This window comes from Notolepis coatsorum (genome assembly GCF_963971535.1).
Source record: "Notolepis coatsorum genome assembly, chromosome: 19".
Classification (NCBI taxonomy): domain Eukaryota; kingdom Metazoa; phylum Chordata; class Actinopteri; order Aulopiformes; family Paralepididae; genus Notolepis; species Notolepis coatsorum.
The window spans coordinates 45285178-45304002 of NC_140183.1; the positions used below are offsets into that span (position 1 = coordinate 45285178).

The 18825-nt window shown below is 41.2% G+C and overlaps 1 protein-coding gene across 3 annotated transcripts in view; it reads right to left on the bottom strand.

Annotated features, from left to right (window-relative positions):
* dgkb (diacylglycerol kinase, beta) overlaps nucleotides 1-18825 on the bottom strand; it is a gene marked incomplete at both ends in the record, with an annotated part of 150330 nt that overhangs the window by 65398 nt on the left and 66107 nt on the right. For all 3 annotated transcript variants that reach the window (XM_084337017.1, XM_084337016.1, XM_084337015.1), the window contains 4 exons: nucleotides 7407-7471; nucleotides 13040-13200; nucleotides 16787-16876; nucleotides 17971-18056. In XM_084337017.1, the coding sequence (XP_084193143.1) occupies nucleotides 7407-7471; nucleotides 13040-13200; nucleotides 16787-16876; nucleotides 17971-18056 (402 nt within the window). The remainder of the gene's footprint in view (nucleotides 1-7406; nucleotides 7472-13039; nucleotides 13201-16786; nucleotides 16877-17970; nucleotides 18057-18825) is intronic.

Here is an 18825-nt window from a genome sequence, read left to right on the forward strand (position 1 = left end):
AATTCAACACTGGCCCCTGTAAATATCCTAACCCAACCCCCTCCAATGTACAGTCATTTACCTAGTATGGTTTTGTCAATAGTTCAATGTACAATTGTGTTTGTTTGTACAGTGTCTCCTCCCCCCCCCCCCTCAATGTACAGTGTTACTTGTTTATACAGTGTGCCCCCCGCCCCCCCCCCCCCCCCCAACCACCTCCAATGTAAATTACCCAGTATGGTTGTCAATATCCCAATGTACCCAACCCCCCCCACCCAACCTCCTCCAATGTACAGTTTCTACGTCAAATGTATATACTCCCTTTTCTTGACTCCTTCTGTATCACAAACAGTACTGTATTTGCAAATCTGGTATGTCATAAATGTATAGATGTAGCAGTACTGACTATCTGTATGTCATGTATGTCAGATATGTCTATATGAATTGAAAATGGGGGACCCTGATGGAAACAAGACAAACGTCTTTCTCAGGTCTGCATCCCCTTAACAATTGTATGTATTGAGCCGTACTGTATTGTACCCATTCTGCAATCTGTTAAATAAAGTTTTCATTCATTCATTCACACCAGTGGCCAAATACAAGGTGGGGGCCTCAGTTAAATGAAACTGCAACTCAAAGTTCTCCATCTTTATCTCCTCCAGGCCTCTCTCTCTCTCTCTTTCTGAGACAGAGATTAGAGTGTAATTACATGGGAGATCAGCAAAAAGTGAAAAAGGAGAACAGTATATTTTAACAAGGCGAGAGAGGCGAGGAGGAGCGGAGAGAGGGGGAGGGGGAGGAGGAGGTGGCGTAGCCCTCGTCACGGGCCAACTGATTGTCTGCTTTTAATCCTCGACCTCATTATCACCCAGGTCCGGCAGCAGCAGTAAATTAATCTATCTGCCGAGTGTCAAATCTTCACACCTTCACCCTGGTAATCACCCCAAGGTGCAAATACGGAGGAGGGAGGGGTTGAGAGAGAGAGAGAGAGAGAGAGAGAGAGAGAGAGAGAGAGAGAGAGAGAGAGAGAGAGAGAGAGAGAACCAACAAAATCCCCTCATTTCATAATTAAGATAAGCAACATGCCATTATTTGGTTGCTAATTAGACCTGATCAAATATTTATGTGATCTTTAAGGTCAACCCGGTGACAAAATGGAACTGGGTAAACAAAGAATGTGTTTATTTCCGTACGGCTGTACGTACGTGGTGTGTTTGTTTGTGTACGGCTGCACGTACGTGGTGTGTTTGTGTACGGCTGTACGTACGTGGTGTATTTGTTTGTGTACGGCTGCATGTACGTGGTGTGTTTGTGTACGGCTGTACGTACGCGGTGTGTTTGTGTACGGCTGTACGTACGTGGTGTATTTGTTTGTGTACGGCTGCACGTACGTGGTGTGTTTGTTTGTGTACGGCTGTACGTACGTGGTGTGTTTGTTTGTGTACGGCTGTACGTACGTGGTGTGTTTGTTTGTGTACGGCTGTACGTACGTGGTGTGTTTGTTTGTGTACGGCTGTACGTACGTGGTGTGTTTGTTTGTGTACGGCTGTACGTATGTGGTGTGTTTGTTTGTGTACGGCTGTACGTACGTGGTGTGTTTGTTTGTGTACGGCTGTACGTACGTGGTGTGTTTGTTTGTGTACGGCTGTACGTACGTGGTGTGTTTGTTTGTGTACGGCTGTATGTACGTGGTGTGTTTGTGGCAGACCGGCTGGGATGGTACAGGAAGGCTGTTATATCTCGGCCAAGTTACTGGGGCACATGCCCATATTAGGAAGCCCGGTGAGACACACTGCTGAGCATCAGCCCAATACAGCGCACCTGTGCCAGACGCGCACGGGACAGGTGAGCACAATCAAAGACTAATGGATCACGCTAGAAAGGGGAGACCTAGGCAAGAAGAGGACGGAGTAGCTACGGTGAAACCTGGGAGAGGAGGAATGAGAGATAGTAAGTGGAGTGGTAAGAGGAGAGAAAGAGAGAAGAGGAAACGATTGCTGTGTGTTTAACCAATGCTGTGTATGACTATTTTTGGAATGAGATCCCCGCTGTGTGTCTGAGAACCCACTTTGGAACCGATTCCGCTTGCCCGATGTCTCTTCTCTCAGATCAGCCCCTGAACGTACAGTATGAGAATCTATCCCTGTGTACCAACCCCCGCTATCAGACAACGACGATTCTCTTGGATTAAGGACTGGCTGACACTTACCCCCCCCCCCCCCCCCCCCCAAATGGCATTAAAACTACTGTTAAACTTGCTTATACTTTGTGTCGTGTGCATTTTATTAATTCCGATCTGGTGACAGCTCACCTGTCACAGTACGTGGTGTGTTTGTCTTTGTTGTCGTTCGAGTATTGCCCTTTATACCTCACATTTCTTTCCAGTGCTCTCACCTTAATCCTTCCTCCTGTTGTTGTGTTGTGTAAATATGGTTCTGTATGTTGAGGGAGTTTCTTATTTTACTTCTCAGACCAGTAATTTCATATCAGATATAGACCATGTGGGACAGCCGGTGGCCTAAAGGTTTGAGAGGCGAGGCAGAAGGTCGCCTGTTCGATCGCCGGACCAGATAGATCAGTTCTTCCACACACACCACTGTGGATAAATGGGCTACCGTGGACAGGGTGAGCAGCTTTAAGTACCTGGGGGTCCACATCTCAAAGGACCTGACATGGACAACACACAGACTCAAGAGCTAGATCCACAAAGAATGGATTGCACGGTGCTAGTTGCACCCTACTTACAATGCATTATAAATTGAAAATGGGGGACCCGGGTGTAAACAAGACAAAAGTCTTTCTCTGGTCTGCATCCCCTTAACAATTGTACCCATTCTGCAATCTGTTAATAAAAGTTTCAATCAATCAAATTTGATTGATTGAAACTTGTATTAACAGATTGTAGAATGGGTACAATTGTTAAGGGGATGCAGACCAGAGAAAGACTTTTGTCTTGTTTACACCCGGGTCCCTCAAATTTGATTGATTGAAACTTTTATTAACAGATTGTAGAATGGGTAGAATACAGTAAGGCTCAATACACACAATTGTTAAGGGGATGCAGACCAGAGAGACTTTCGTCTTGTTTACACCCGGGTCCCCCATTTTCAATTTATAATGAATTGTAAGTAGGGTGCAACTAGCACCGTGCAATCCATTATTTGTGGATCTAGCCCTCAGTCGTAAAAAAGGCGAAGCAGCGCCTCTACCACCTGAGACAGTTAAGGAAGTTCAGAGTATCGGGGAAGATACTCCAGTCCTTCTACTCCGGAGCTCTAGAGAGCATCATGACTGGAAACATCACTGCCTGGCATGGAAACAGCAAGGCACAGGACAAGAAGGCCCTAGTGGTGTGCTCAGCTGAGCGCACTACGGGTATTGCACTACCACCCCTGCAGGTCTTATATAACAAGAGGTGCAAATCCAGAGCCTGCAGAATAATGAAAGACCCTCACCACCCCAACAACAGCCTGTTCAAGCTGCTGCGGTCAGGCAAACGCAACTAGGACAGAGAGACTCCGGCTCAGCTTCTTCTCCACACACAAGCACACATGAGCATACACACAACACACATACTGTATACGCTCACACACTAACAGACACTTTAGCACGAACACACACATGCTGCACAGGCACACACTCAACGGTCACTTTACACAATGAAAAGGTCACTTAAAAAAATTTAAAATAAAAACAGGAGTGGTTCTTGTATAGTAAATAGATGGATATAGCAAGATAGCATAAGGATATATATTATAACTGTATATTGTATAGTAGTGTACATAAGACCCAGTGCCTCATCCGTAGCTAACACTGTATTGCACTATCGCAGGACCTTAGCATGTCTTTACCATGCTTTTTGTAAACTTTATGTACATTATACCTGTTATGTCTTATTCTATGTCTTATTCTTATTTTTATTACTTGTATTATTGCACAATCGCTGCCCACCCCCATTTCACTGTATGCTTGTATGCTGTGACAAATAAAACTCTTGACTTGACCTCACGTTACACATTGTATGTTATTGCAATTGTCTTGCTAGCGCCCTTGTTTAGTTGAATAAATACCGGTCACTGTTATAACCTTGTCTCTGGTCTACTACTCCTATTAATGGGTATATTACTCCTCTCCTCACTCGAACGTAGAACTGGTCCGTGGTGAACAGCTGTTACTGACACAAGTGCTACGTGTGTGTGTGTGTGTGTGTGTGTGTGTGTGTGTGTGTGTGTGTGTGTGTGTGTGTGTGTGCCTCATCCTGCAACTACTCCCACATGCCGGCAAAATAATGATAGACTGAAATTAACGTTGATTTCCTGGGCAACGGTATGTTATGTCATTTTATTTTACTTACTCAAAAGTGTTACGGTGGTGCCGCTTTGCTGGCATGATGTGGTGGAACTCAGTTTGCAGTGTAGAACGGAGAGGTATAACAGGAAACAGGAGACGGCGTAGTGATGAATAATAAAGGTCTTTACTTAAAACAGAAAACAACAAACACGACTGACAACAACGGTAACATTAAACAATGAACCAGCAAGTGACTGCTGGCCCACAACACCTAATATACAGACACTGATTAGAGACAGAGGGTAATTACAAACAGGACACAGGTGTGGTAGACAGAAACAACAGAACACAGAGCACACAGGGAAAAACAATAACAATTGAACAACAAGACTAAAACATATTTACAAAACACAGACAGGGGAACACAAGTCTAACAAAGTGGAGACAACAACGACAACACAGACAATAAACATAATAAACATAAATGACAGTAAATAATAATAATCAGGTGAGTGAGCTGTTGCCAGATCTGCATCAGCCCACCGGTTGGCAATGTTGTATTTTGAAGGGGTGTATGGAAGGGGAGTTGGGACGTCCGACACCTGATCTAGCCGAACCGGGAGGAGGGTTGCCGTCCGGTCCCACAGGACCGGAGGAAGCATGACACAAAAGCATTTTATTTTACTTAAACATAAAATCCAGGCCATTTATTTGTTGGGCACTGCCATGATAAATCGAATGCGCTTTGGAGTGAAAATATTATTTTTCTTGAAAATATATTCTTTTTACATTCTAATCAAGATGTTACTGTGAGTGGTGAACGTTAAGTGCAGCCACAGCAAGTTGGGACACTATAGGCTATGTGTGGAGTCTCACTTTAATGCTATACAGTTTCATGTGAGACTGGTATCTGTGTATCTGTATGTCTGATGTAATGAGATGCTTGGATCTACAAACCCATGAGATCTGTATCAGACTGTCCTGTATGTTTACTCACTCACCTATACTCACACACACACGCACACGCACACGCACACACACACACACACACACACACATATTATATATATACTTTATATATATCATATATACCATATAGAGTAAAAAAACATATAATGTCCTCTGAATTCTATGCCAGTGTCTACTCTGAGATTATAGTTAGAGGGAAATAGCATTAGATAAGTTGCATTACCGTATATTTGCAATGGACACAAACCCTTGGACAAATCCAACAAAATCTATGCTACCTTGAAAAACTATAATCATGCATTATTGAATTTGGCAAGGATAGTGTGTAATAGAGAGATCCTAAACCCATTCCCCCATGTAAATTATTCATTGAATTCAAATAACAGATGGTATCATTTTCTTAAAATATCTCAATCATTTTTCACAAGAGCTTAAAATGGTATAAAACAACAAAGATGCAGACTACATATGTGTCCTTTTGTATTAATCTGTGAGGCCAAATAATATGATTGACAGTAATCAATTTATGTTTTATGAATTACAAGAAAGAACCGCTCCACGTGGCACAGGCAAAATATAGTATGTAATCTCACACTAAGCATGACACTAGGCATGATAAACATAAATACTGGATTGTAATGAAACAAACTAGGCCTCACAGATACTGACATATACTGTGCCGCTCGTACGAGGCTGGATGGAGGTTGGCTAAATGTTGAACTAAGAACCAGTGTAAAATATGATAATGAGTACAAATGGGATTATTAGGAGGCTGTGTGTCATCACTCTGACAGATCCATGATGTCAAACTAGCCAAGCAAATTCAATTACGCCAGCAATTACTCCCTGGTGCTAGTGGAGACGTATTGGAAGACGTTAAATATTGATGGAACATAGATGCCACGTTTGTTCATCTCACAAAGGTGAACACATCTCTTCAAGGCAATCACAGATACTAAATATGAAGCCTGTCCATAGATCAAGCGGATCCTGAGTAGCTACCTGTATTATTAAAGGGACACTCTGACATTTTGAATTTCAATCTGTTATTTTTCTACACCAGGCACTTGTGATATAGGTAAAGGTTTCCGTATTTGTATACTTAAATTACTTGAAAGACCTTGTGTGAACCTCACTCACATCCCCACCTACTGTAGCACCACAGTTGGAAATCTTGTCACCATTTTGGTCTTTACAATATACACCAATGTCTAAAAGGTTAACCTTGATCAGTTTACAACAGAAACACATGCACAATCGATTGCAATACCCTGTTGCACTTTGCACAAGTTGTAATCACAAGTCAATGTGTCTTCTAAACACCTATCTAAATTTAGTTGGCTCATTTATGCAATGGACCCGTATGTTAAAGGGGAATTTCACCAAAACACAATGCTGATTTATTTTGCGAATAATCTGACACACATCCAAAAACTGTTTTGCACACATTCATTTAGTTTGACAGTTATTGAGTAAATTAGTTGAATGACAGTGATGTCATCTGAGACATTGAATCCTTGTGTTGGTTAATTGCTGTTAAGTACAGCACCAAATTCATTCAAACTAATTTACTCTCAATAACTGTAAAACTAAATTAATGTGTGCAAAACTGTTTAGAGTTTTTGGATGAGTGTGAGATTATGTGCAAAATAAATCTGCATTGTTTTTTAGTGAAAACCCCCCAAAACCCCTTTAATGGTATTTTTATGATGCCACTCCATTTACTAAGTGACAGAAATAAGACTCTGCCCTTTGGTCAAAAAGATCATTGGAATTCAGCAGTCCATACTAAATTATCACTGTCCTGTGAGGACATCACAGGGTATTGGGTGTTGAAGTCATTTTTTATACTGCAGCTTCATTTCCAGTGGCAATAAACTTACAACAATAATTTAAATACACTGAGGACAATATGACAACATGAGGACTATTAGTTCACAAATTCTACTTTTCACTTATAGAAATAATGAAACAAGGAGAAAGAGAGAGAGAGAGAGAGAGAGAGAGAGAGAGAGAGAGAGAGAGAGAGAGAGAGAGAGAGAGAGAGAGAGAGAGAGAGAGAGAGAGAGAGAGAGAGAGAGAGAGAGAACACACACATTCAGACAGTAGTTTCCATATAAAAACCTGTCAAGTGCTTCTTCAGGGGAGAAGAAAGAAGAAGATCCTACCTGCTGTTGAATCTCTCCGGGTGCTTCTCCCTCATGATGTGGAAACGGTGTGCGATGGAGGCATCCTGCAGAGCGGAGACAAGAGAACAAACCAAATGTTCAAATATGAAGTTTTAACAACAACAAAAAACAAGACAACATGAATTAATTCAGAAATGTTCTATTAGAACGCGTTTTCATTTAGTCTTAGTGGCATTTGATTAAAAAACAACAACCCCCCCCCTCTTTGGCTTTAACTTTGCCAACATTCCAATTGTACCCAAGCGGCACATTGGTCCCATGCATATTAATACGTACACAGATAAGAGAGGGGGTGTTTGAATTCCTGGCCAAGTGGAAGGTGACAGTGGGTTTGAGCCAGGGATGAGGGGGTATTGACAGAGAGCCTGACGAACAGCACGGTGTCTCCACACAGGCTAATTAATTAAACACACATCGCGAGTAATCACAGCTCCCCCGACCAACCTACAGGATGCTGCCGGGTCCCCTGGCAAACAAGTTGTTTTCCATCTTCCACCTTCCTCCACCTCTATCAATGTATCTTACAGTATACTCAAATCTCTCTCTTTCTTCCACCTACCTCCACCCCTCTCTCTCTCTCTCTCTCTCTCTCTCTCTCTCTCTCTCTCTCTCTCTCTCTCTCTCTCTCTCTCTCTCTCTCTCTCTCTCTCTATCTTATACTCAAATATCTCTCTCTCTTCCACCTTCCTCTACCTCTATCTATCTTAGGGTGACCATATTTTGATTTCCAAAAAAGAGGACATGCCCCCCCAGCCTCGAGATACTTAATGATACTCAGGCATGCGTTGCTCATGGGACGACTGGTTGCACTATGTTTTAATGATGCCGCGTGCACGCGCTCCCGCGCATAGATGTTCCCTCGCATAGCACAGACTAAAGACAGTGCCTAATTGCCTCTACGAATGGAATGTAACACATTTCATTCACAAGTTTTGTGTGAATGTATCTGAGAACGTATTTGAACACACCTGACGACCGGCCATATTGTTATGCAAAGTAGTACTTAGCGAGTGCAGCGCATCAGTCGAGCGTGTGCACATCCTTGCATGTGCATGCTTCTGCTCACAGACTGGTTGCACGGCGTGCAACCCTGTCCCATGAGCAATGCATGCCTGATGATACTCAACGTTTACTCAAACGTTCACTCGAGTGAGGAGGAGCGGAACTTCGGAAGACCGCTGGTTCTCCAACATACAGCGGTGTGCTCTTCAGAATGTACCGGGAGAAACGTTTACTGTACCCCGCAGACATAATAAGCATATAAGCAGTGCTTACTAACGTTATTAGTTACGTTATTTCTGACTGAATTAGTCATTCATTTGTCTAGCACAGTCTCTAACAGTGTAACAGTAAGAAGCATTTTGGATAAAAGTATTCTGTACTTCTGTATGACAACAATGTATGTCTTTCAAATGTTAAATGATTAAATGATACACAGCGAAATCTACGCTCTCGCCTCTCATCCTGCTTTCGCCAACGGCAGCGATGTGAAAGGCGAAGCGAACTCCAGCAGTAGCGCGCTTGCTGCTGGGGCTGCCGCGGGGCGTGGCCGCGGCGGGTCACGTGCCTGTCGGGGCCAATCAGGCCTACCCTGGAAATAGGAACGGTTGCGGAACTGATACAGGCGGCCCGGACAGGGCGTGAAAAGAGGACATGTCCGGGCAAAAGAGAACGTTTTGGTCACCCTATCTATCCATTTTATACTCAAATCTCTCTCTCTCTCTGATCCGTGCTGTAGGACTGATTCAGACACCGGAAATATCAGCATTGCCATTTCCAGTCCGTACTGACACATTGTGTATATTTGTGTACAATTGACTTTGTCTACTTCCTTTGTATTCCATCTCAATACATGTGTGAACATTGTAAGTTAAGTAGGTTGCAAAAGCAAACCTGGCAAAGTTTTGGTTTGCTAAAAGCTAAAAGGAAGAGTGAAGAAAAGTTGTGTTAAACCTTTTGGGGCTTGTTTTTCGTGCACCCACATCCCCCCTCCTCCCCAACGATCTGTTTTGACCCGCTCCGTCTTGAGTGGCACTACTGAAACAGCTAACATAGGGGGACCCCCTGCTGGCTCTCTGTAAAAAAAAATTTAGGAGAAGCCAAAAAGAATCAATGGAAACTTCTCTTGATGTCTTTTAAAGACGCTGTAGGCAGAACAACAAAAGAATTGTCCGAGCTCCCCGCAGACTCGCCTTGCGATACAACACAAGCCAGAAAGGTGAGATGATGGATTTATCAGAAATATTGTAACTTGATTTTCTTACAAACAGGATAGCTGAAAGACAGACAGACAGACAGTAAACGCGAGAGACCAAAGGCGAGGGGAGCTTGTTTGGTTTGAGGGCCTAGACAAGTAGAGCTGGGGCACAGCAACAGCCAAACAACTGAACTGAGAACAACCATCAAGAGGAGTGGATAAGGAGCTGGGGCACAGCAACAAGCAAACAACTGAACTGAACAACCATCAAGAGTGGATAAAGTGCATTGTCACCCCCCACACTGATGCGGAACGTAGCGCTTGTATGCCATAGTGGGCCAGTTAAAACAAGAAGGCCTAATTTAGCATGAACATGCATTGTTTGTCCGAGGGATGTTGTGATTGGAGGGTCAAGAAAAGAGGGCGGGGCTTGAAATATGTAAATTCATATAGATATAAAAATCATATAGAACTTTTTGTTGTATACTCTCAATCCAAAGCATGTGGAGGGTGAATGCTACCTTTACAGTAAGTACATACGCTCTATTGTCTTGTACATATACATTTGAGTTAAACCATGTGTATGGTTGCCCCACCACACCAAAAAATCTCTAGTTGATTGATTGAGCTCTCGATACAAGGACTAACACTACAGCAGATACAAACGTGCATATATATTTTGGGGGATCTAATAGGTTTGTTTTGTTTGTTAGTAAAACAGTTAAGAAAGCTCCAAACGTAGTTAATCTTTCATCTACAAATCAAATTATTCAAGAATGTATGTATGTATACCCCAAATGTATGGTAAAAATTCCAACTTACACAACATTCCGACTTACAGTCTTTCAATAAAGAAATATTAATATACAACTCACCTAAAAAAATTACCTATATGGTTCTTTGCCCAAATTATTAATTTACTTAGATCACACAGTACCATTAGTAGAGGATCCCCCATGAGCTTTGACCCCCCCTTGTGCCACTGGTGGGCCATGTCGTCGGCTGCCTTCCTCACACTCTCCCCCTCACTGCCCTCAAATAATTACCACTGTAAAAATCTGGCACCCAAATTAATACAGGACATGTGTAATGTCCTCTCATAGCTCAAAGTTTAGTCCAATTATGAGCGGCGGGAGGGGGGGGGGGGGGGTAGGCGACTTGATGTGCTGGGAGGAGAGACTAATGGCTTTGACAGGAGCACCGCGGTCATTAGGGCATTATGGTAGTGAGGCTCAGTGATTAGTTCTGTCTCTCACCCCTTGGCCCTGATTGAGATCATTACACTTCACGTCACTTCCACATCCTCCCCAAAGGGACGGCGCCATTAATTCACATCTAACTACGAGGCTATGACTGGTTGAAGCAGGAGGTTAGGTTGATTCTCTTTTTTTGGAGGGATCTGATCATGTGAGTTTTTGGATGTTAATGACTTGGGGGGGGGGGGGGTTAAGTTGGAGAGGTTTTGAGTTGGAGAGGTGTCCAGAGGAGAGTCTCTCTCTCTCTCTCTCTCTCTCTCTCTCTCTCTCTCTCTCTCTCTCTCTCTCTCTCTCTCTCTCGCTCTCTCTCAATTTTTGCCACATCACAAATGTGGCAAACCCTGAACTTATTTTGTGCAAATCGGTGAAAACTCACATTCGACATGATGACACTCCTTAATCAATCTATCCAGGCGTCCAACATTTTGACTCTTACTGCTAATCTTAGGATTTCGACTGTGTCATTCCAGAAACAAACCCTCTTCATCTGCATAATCTCTGAGGTAATTATTAGCTTGACTTGTCGCATAATCTTTATTGTATTGTATTATTATTTTTTGCGACGGAAGGCAGATCAAATTTGATGCGAAATGTGTCACAAAATATGATATCACACTCTATTCCATTGAGAGCTCCAAATCTTCTTAATCCCCCTACAAACAACTTCATTTGTCATCATCATGTCGGCTGGGTACTAATCCTGTTGTTAGCGCGCCAAGACCATGGAGTTATAACGACTTCATGAAGTATAGGCTAATCAGACCAAGTTGTAAAACCCAGTTACATGTATCAGTTGCAGCAATTTAGCAATGCAAGAAAAAAAAAAGACTAACCTTACTGTCTTTTACTATCATGCACTTTTCTACTAAATAATCGTCCTTGCCTATATTACTACATACGGTACTATGCTAATATGCACTCAAGACTGTAGCACCCAAGTTCAACACTGTTTTGATTTGATGGACAATGTTGCTTAGCTGCCAGAGTTGTACCCTTCCTGCTGACCTGTTGTACAGAACTTACAGAGCTTTGGATGAAAGCGTCAGCTACAGTAAATTACGAAATGTAAAATGTAATGTAAAATGCAATATTTTTAGGGGACAGGGGGAGAGTAATCGGCTACCCTCAAAAGACTCAGACTAACTATCCATTTAAACATTACCATATGTTGATAAAAAGATTATATACAGATGATAATAATACACATCAGCAGTCAGCCATGCTTTTCACAATGTTAACAACACCTGTCTAATATCCTCTAATATGACTGTTCTGGGCCAAGGCAGTTATTCCAATAACATTTGTGAGGGCATGCATCACTTAGTCTCCCTGCTACATTCTAATGTCACAACATGACGAGATGATGTCGCCACCTCCAACCACCTGAAAACGTCAATTACCATATTTCCCCTTGACATTTATCAGTAACGGTGGCTATCTGGTGGGTCAGGGGGGTGTCGATGGGTTTGAAGGACTCTGATGCCGTGCAGACACAACAGAGTGTGCTTATCAGTCACTGGTGGTTTTCGAGACTTAAGCACATCTCAATCAAGACATAACTAGAATATGATCAAAAACAAATTAAATGATTATATGGTTATATTATGTTGCTGTTCCGTGGTGATCTGTGATACGTAGGGTGTTTATCCTATTCTGGACAGATGATACATAATTGGTATTAGAATGTCTACAGTATGTCCTTCTGACAGACTGATATCCAGTGATGAGGTGGTAAAGTGAAAGATGGGTAAACTGTGAATTTCAGTGGATTGTCACAGTAACACCAATAATCATTAATACAGAAGAGGAATTATAGATATTCCTTTCAGAATACTTTTATATTGTTTTAGTTCCTCAAAAAGACCATTATGTTCATCAATCAATGTACCATTGACATTGATACCAGCTTAACCCGTGTTTAGGTAGGTTTGCCCTCTCTGTCTGTCTGTCTGTCTGTCTGTCTGTCTGTCTGTCTGTCTGTCTGTCTGTCTGTCTGTCTGTCTGTCTGTCTGTCTGTCTGTCTGTCTGTCTGTCTGTCTGTCTGTCTGTCTGTCTGTCTGTCTGTCTGTCTGTCTGTCTGTCTGTCTGTCTGTCTATATGTCTGTGTCTGTCTGTCTGTCTGTCTGTCTGTCTGTCTGACTGGCTGGTGTGTGACTCACCACTCCGATAGAAAAGTAGTTGTTGACAATACTGTAAGGCACAGGGTCCCCTTGCTCTTCCTTGTCTGTGGGCGTGACGTCGATCTTCCAGCGGTCCAGCATGACCTCAGAGCTGTTCTCAATGTCCCGCAGGATCTTAAAGAGGCTCTCACCCTCATAGCCTTGAAAGGATAGAGAGCAGCATTACTGTCCGCCGTCACTGCGTGTGGTCAATCAGTTAATTATTCAATAGAGGCCTTGCACAGAATGCTTGTGTCTTTTTTCCAGTATGGTTGCCTTTAACCATTGTTAACCACTTTAAAGAAAATGCCTAATTTCTGAGCAGGGGTAGATCAGGTAAAACACAGGAAAAGCATCATGTTACCGTTCTACTGTGGTTTGTTTACAAGATCCAGTAAGAAGACACCAAATTATTAAGTTTTTGTTTATATATTTCTCATATATCAACACATAGCAACCGTTGTTTTGCACATACAGTAGCAAACGTTCTCTCTTCCATTGCCATGTATAAAACAATCATGGTGATGTTACAGGCAGCCATTTTGGAAGACAGAAAACTACACCATCATCTACAGATTCTACACTTATTGCACACACATCCACATGCACACACTCACTTTCAAACAAGGGTCTCATTCCCGAACGGATTTACGACCAAAAATGTGCTCTTAGGCAGATTTCAGCCCATTTAAGACATATTAGGGCTGGTAGCGCGATTCCCCAAATTTTCCTGAGATCAGATTTGAGCGTGGCTGAGAGCAGATTTAAGAGTGCTGAGGAGCACACTTATGATTGATTGACTAATTGAACATTTTATTAACTTGACAGAGTGTTCTCATAGTGATTCCTTCATGTCAACGCTACAGGCCTCCTTGGAATTAATTACTTAATCATAATTAAAATAAATATGACAATATTTGTACGATAAGAAATTACGCATTTGATGTCAGAAAAATAAATAATATGGATTCATCTGATCACAGGGCAGCTGGATTAACCATATCTGAACCAGCTATTTTGGACAAATGTATAATTACTTTAATTACTCAGATATTCAAACACAATTATGCAATTATTGTGAAATGATTGAAAATAATCATTATTGAATGCCTTCTGTGGAATTTGTATTTCTTACATATCTGTTTTAATGATTAATTATTTACATTTGAAAGAATGCAGGTCAACATGCAATATATCCCATTGATTGGTATACAATGGGACAGACCTTTGTTTGATATAGCTATAAACCTGCATTCCTTCGAATATATCATTAATCAATTAAACTTATATTGAAATACACTATATAGCCTATACACCAACACTGAAATGACAGTGGATAAATAAATAAATAAGAACTAAAGCTAATCGTGTGGAAATAGACTGCATTAATATTCCATAAGTCTTGTGTGCGCCAGTATAGCCTACGTGTCTAATGAATGAACAGTATATTGGCTTATGTTATTCTAGTTACTTAATTGTTTCATTAGGATTTAGTAGATACTATATATATGCTCTGCCCTACGTACAGTCTGTATACAGTCTGTATACATACATATATATGCTCTGCCCTACGTACAGTATAAGTACAGTCTGTATACAGACTGTACCTATACTGTACATAGGGCAGAGCATATATATAGTATCTACTAAATCCTAATGAAACAAGTCATTAATGGAATAATAAGCCTATACTGCATTCATTCATTACGTCGTAGGCTATACAGTAGTGCGCACGCGCGCGCGCGCGCGTGTGTGCGTGTGTGTGTGTGTGTGTGTGTGTGTGTGTGTGTGTGTGTGTGCGCGCGCTGCGGCAGGTGTACCACGAGCTGTACTATATATGATGCCAATACATTAATCTAATCTAATTTCGATGGGTCACAACAAGACTCGCAAAGCGCTTCCGCCACCATTTTCACACAGCTGCATCATTAGTTGCCTTATAAGGAGCTCTGGAGGCTTTGTTTTGTATGCAAATGACCTGAACGGGGACACGCGCTCATGTTTGAGACATATGCCATTCCCCAACGCAAATATCTCAGGTGCGAACGTTCGAGACACTTAAGACATATTACCAGCGTGTTGAGGACACTTTGTTTAAAATTGTAATTTTTTGGATTTGTGTCAAGCATTTGTAGCTACCGGTAATCATTTTAGAGGTATGAGTAAAAATTATCTTTTTCTTTTTCATTAATTGCAGGAGGATAATTTGATTTGGATGAAAGCATATAATTATAAGTCATAGTGCCAGATGTGCACGGATCGAAAGAATAATCAAGGATGATCTAAATATTGGCTTGGCAATAAACTGATACTGTACTGTATGCATTTTAGGAATGCTCCAATTTGAAGAAAACGTCTGTTTTAAGTAGGGTTGGGCACCGAGAACCGGTTCTAATAGGAATCGGTTCCTAACATGTTTGAATTTCGATTCTTAATTTCGATTAAAAAAATAAAAAATTAAAACATACAGTAAATTTTTTTTTGATCCACTTTTTCTCCCATTTTTCTATATTTTCTCCCATCCCAATTTCGTATCATCCAATTCAACCCTCCCCTGTCACGAACGCTGTTTCTTGCCTCCCACAAGCCGGCTGCAATGTGGACTAAGTCATACATAGCACAAGTCCCCTCCGGTACTTGAGGTAACAGCAGTCGCATCTTTTCACCTGCGCAGCTCGATCTCTCAGTGGCGAGGAGTAACGCGTGGGAGGCTCACGCTGCCCCCGACACTTCCTGATTCTACTGCGCAGGCGCACCAACCGACCTGTAGGAGTCGCTGTCCACAACGCCCGATCCCCACCCATCAGTTTCCCACCCCCTAATACGGCCAATGTGTATTAGTACGGACGACCAGCTAAACTGAAAGCAAATGTGGAGCGCTGGGCTCGAACAGGCGAGCCCAGCGTCTCCAGATCTCGTGGCGAGCGCCTTGCCCACTACGCCACGTAGCCGCCAAACATACGGTAAATTATATATATATTTTTTTTTACTTTGTTAATTAATACCCTAGTTACAGTACAGCAACCAAATTAAACTGTATCAAGTCAACTGACAATGTGAATAGTATGAAGAAAATAAAAGATTTTTCAAAGCTTTTTAAAATCTCCTGCGAAATAAGCTGTGACCTGTTTTGACCTGCACCCCAAAGAATCGGAATCGAGAATCGGTCAGAACAGGAATCGAAATGGAGAATCGGAATCGGAACCGGAATCGTTCAAATCCAAACGATGCCCAACCCTAGTTTTAAGGTTTTTATGTTTTCAAATCCTTGGACCTTACTATACATGTTAGTGTTGTGAACATTTATAAATAAAGACAGGCTGTTTTTGGATGACCATATGGTACATTCGCAAATAGTTTGTTGTCCCTCACATTTCAGAATAGACTTGTATTATTACTCCCACTTGAAAAACTAAATTACAGTTGTGCTGAACTATCGTACTTTACTTAAAGTACATTTTGACAGGGTATTTTATGAGTTCTATGAGTGTTTGACCCTGACCCTGACACAATGCAAATTAAACTAAACCTATGTACAATAAATAAAAAAGACATGGTCATCAATGTAAAAACAAGGTTGTTTTTGTCCACTCCTGAAAAGTTTTTTGTGGCGATTTTTGTGTGTGGGATGGGAGGGTTCCAGAGATACAAGGTTTTGGTGTGATAGCAATGACACATGTCTTCATCTCAAGGTTCCTGGTTATGTCTGCGCTTCCTGTTCTAGTAGTGTCATGCCATAAATGGTACCTCCTCCCCAGCGCAGACATCTTGCCAGGTCGTTCCCGGTGCCAAGGGGAAGTACGCACACGGGGGGGTTCCTGTCCAGGTTGGCTTTATCTGGAGTACAGAGTAGAGGAGCAGAGGAACAGAGTAGCAGAGGGACAAATATCAACACTCAGTACAAACAACAGCTCACCCACACAAACAAACAAACAAAAATACAAATCCACAAGATTAGTTCACCGCATCAGCGTACGTGCAAATCCCTTTGGCTGCCGTGCTTGTTGAAGACCAAATCAATATGAATGTCCAGTTGTACCTTCTATATTGGAAGAGACATTCTGCCTCAAGGTTATTACCTCTCTTTGTTTTGATTGGTACAAAATTGAGGCAATTTTTGAGACGCTGAACAAGAAACAGGTCTTGAAGACAAAATGGAACCCGGGGCATATGATAACTAATATGTTGTTTTCAAACTCACATAATCATCCTAGTTTACCTCCCCTGAATACGCAGGCTCGGAGAGTAATGAGAGTGTTTATATACAAATCACAAAGTATGTTTTACTATCTTGGCCAGAACAACAAGAGTGCTGTTGATTCTCGCAAACTAATAAAGACAAATACAATTTTCAAAAAGAAGAAATCCTGTCACTTTTACTACAGCGTGCGATGCTATCAGGCGTCGGTGGACAATAAACCGCGGCTGCACAGGAAATTCTGCGAGTTTGTAATTTTCAATAACAAACGTAAATATGATTTGAAACATGATTTGAAATGGAAACATTACAGTGACCAATTTCTTGACAACACAATGAAGAGGGGCCAGGTTGTCTCGTATTGACTCATAATGAAATGTACATGAATGTAGTGGGTGAACGGAAAGTTCACCAGTTTGTCATTGTCAATAAGAAACATGAAGATAATTTTAAACGTCATTTGAAATGGAAACAGCAGTGACGCACGTTTTATCACATGTCTAATGAAATGTACAGTGTACCTATTATAATAATAATAATAATAATAATAATAATAATAATAATAATAATAATAATAATAATAATAATAATAATAATAATAATAATAATAATAATAATAATAATAATAATAATAATAATAATAATAATAATAATAATAATAATAATAATAATAATAATAATAATAATAATAATAATAAATGTGATTTATATATAGTGGTTTTCTATCATTTACCTATGAAGTCTAAAATCCACCCCACTGTTCCATCGCCTCCGCAGGCCAGCACTCTGACACCAGGAACGTCTCTGAAGAAATTCAACCTGCCAAAAAACAGAGACACTGCATGGGTTCCACACAACACACTCCTTCCTTAAAATGTTACTTTTTTATTCATCATATTCCGTGAACTTCTGTTCTTTCAATTAGCTCTATACATAAATAGCTGAAAGGGTAAATCTGAAGTGGGGGTTTGTACATGACGCAGATTCTGTGCTGATCACAAGGATACTCCTGTAGGGGAGAACGGGGATAGTTGTCACACTTTTTACTCTAGTGTGAATTGCTCATCATCAAAACATCTTTCAATAGTCATTCCTACATTAAATTGAAGCTTACGATGTTGGCTTGAAATGTGTATCCCTCTAATTTTCCAACGTATTGTAACAAAGAGTTAATCACCTATCAAAGACACTCTGACACATTGTGACAACCAACCCCATCATGGGGATGGTTGTCACACACTATGGGGTTGGTTGTCACCATGTGTTTTAATGGGAAAAATCTTAAAAAGAAGACAAGAAGGCAGAACTAAATTTGAAAGTTTAATTGCATTGACAAGTTGACAAATACATAACTTAATGCATCTTAACATGAACATAAACAGGTAACTCATCTTTAGGCCATCCTATATAACAAAATAAGAACACAATAAATCGGCCTAACAATAATAGCCTATACACAACATGTGACAACCAACCCCAAAGAGAAAGTGACGACCAACCCCAACTGGAATGTCTTGATAGCATCAAGGCTAACAGCCATCTAACAACTAGTTAGCTAGCTAACAACAATCTAAACTATAGCTATCCC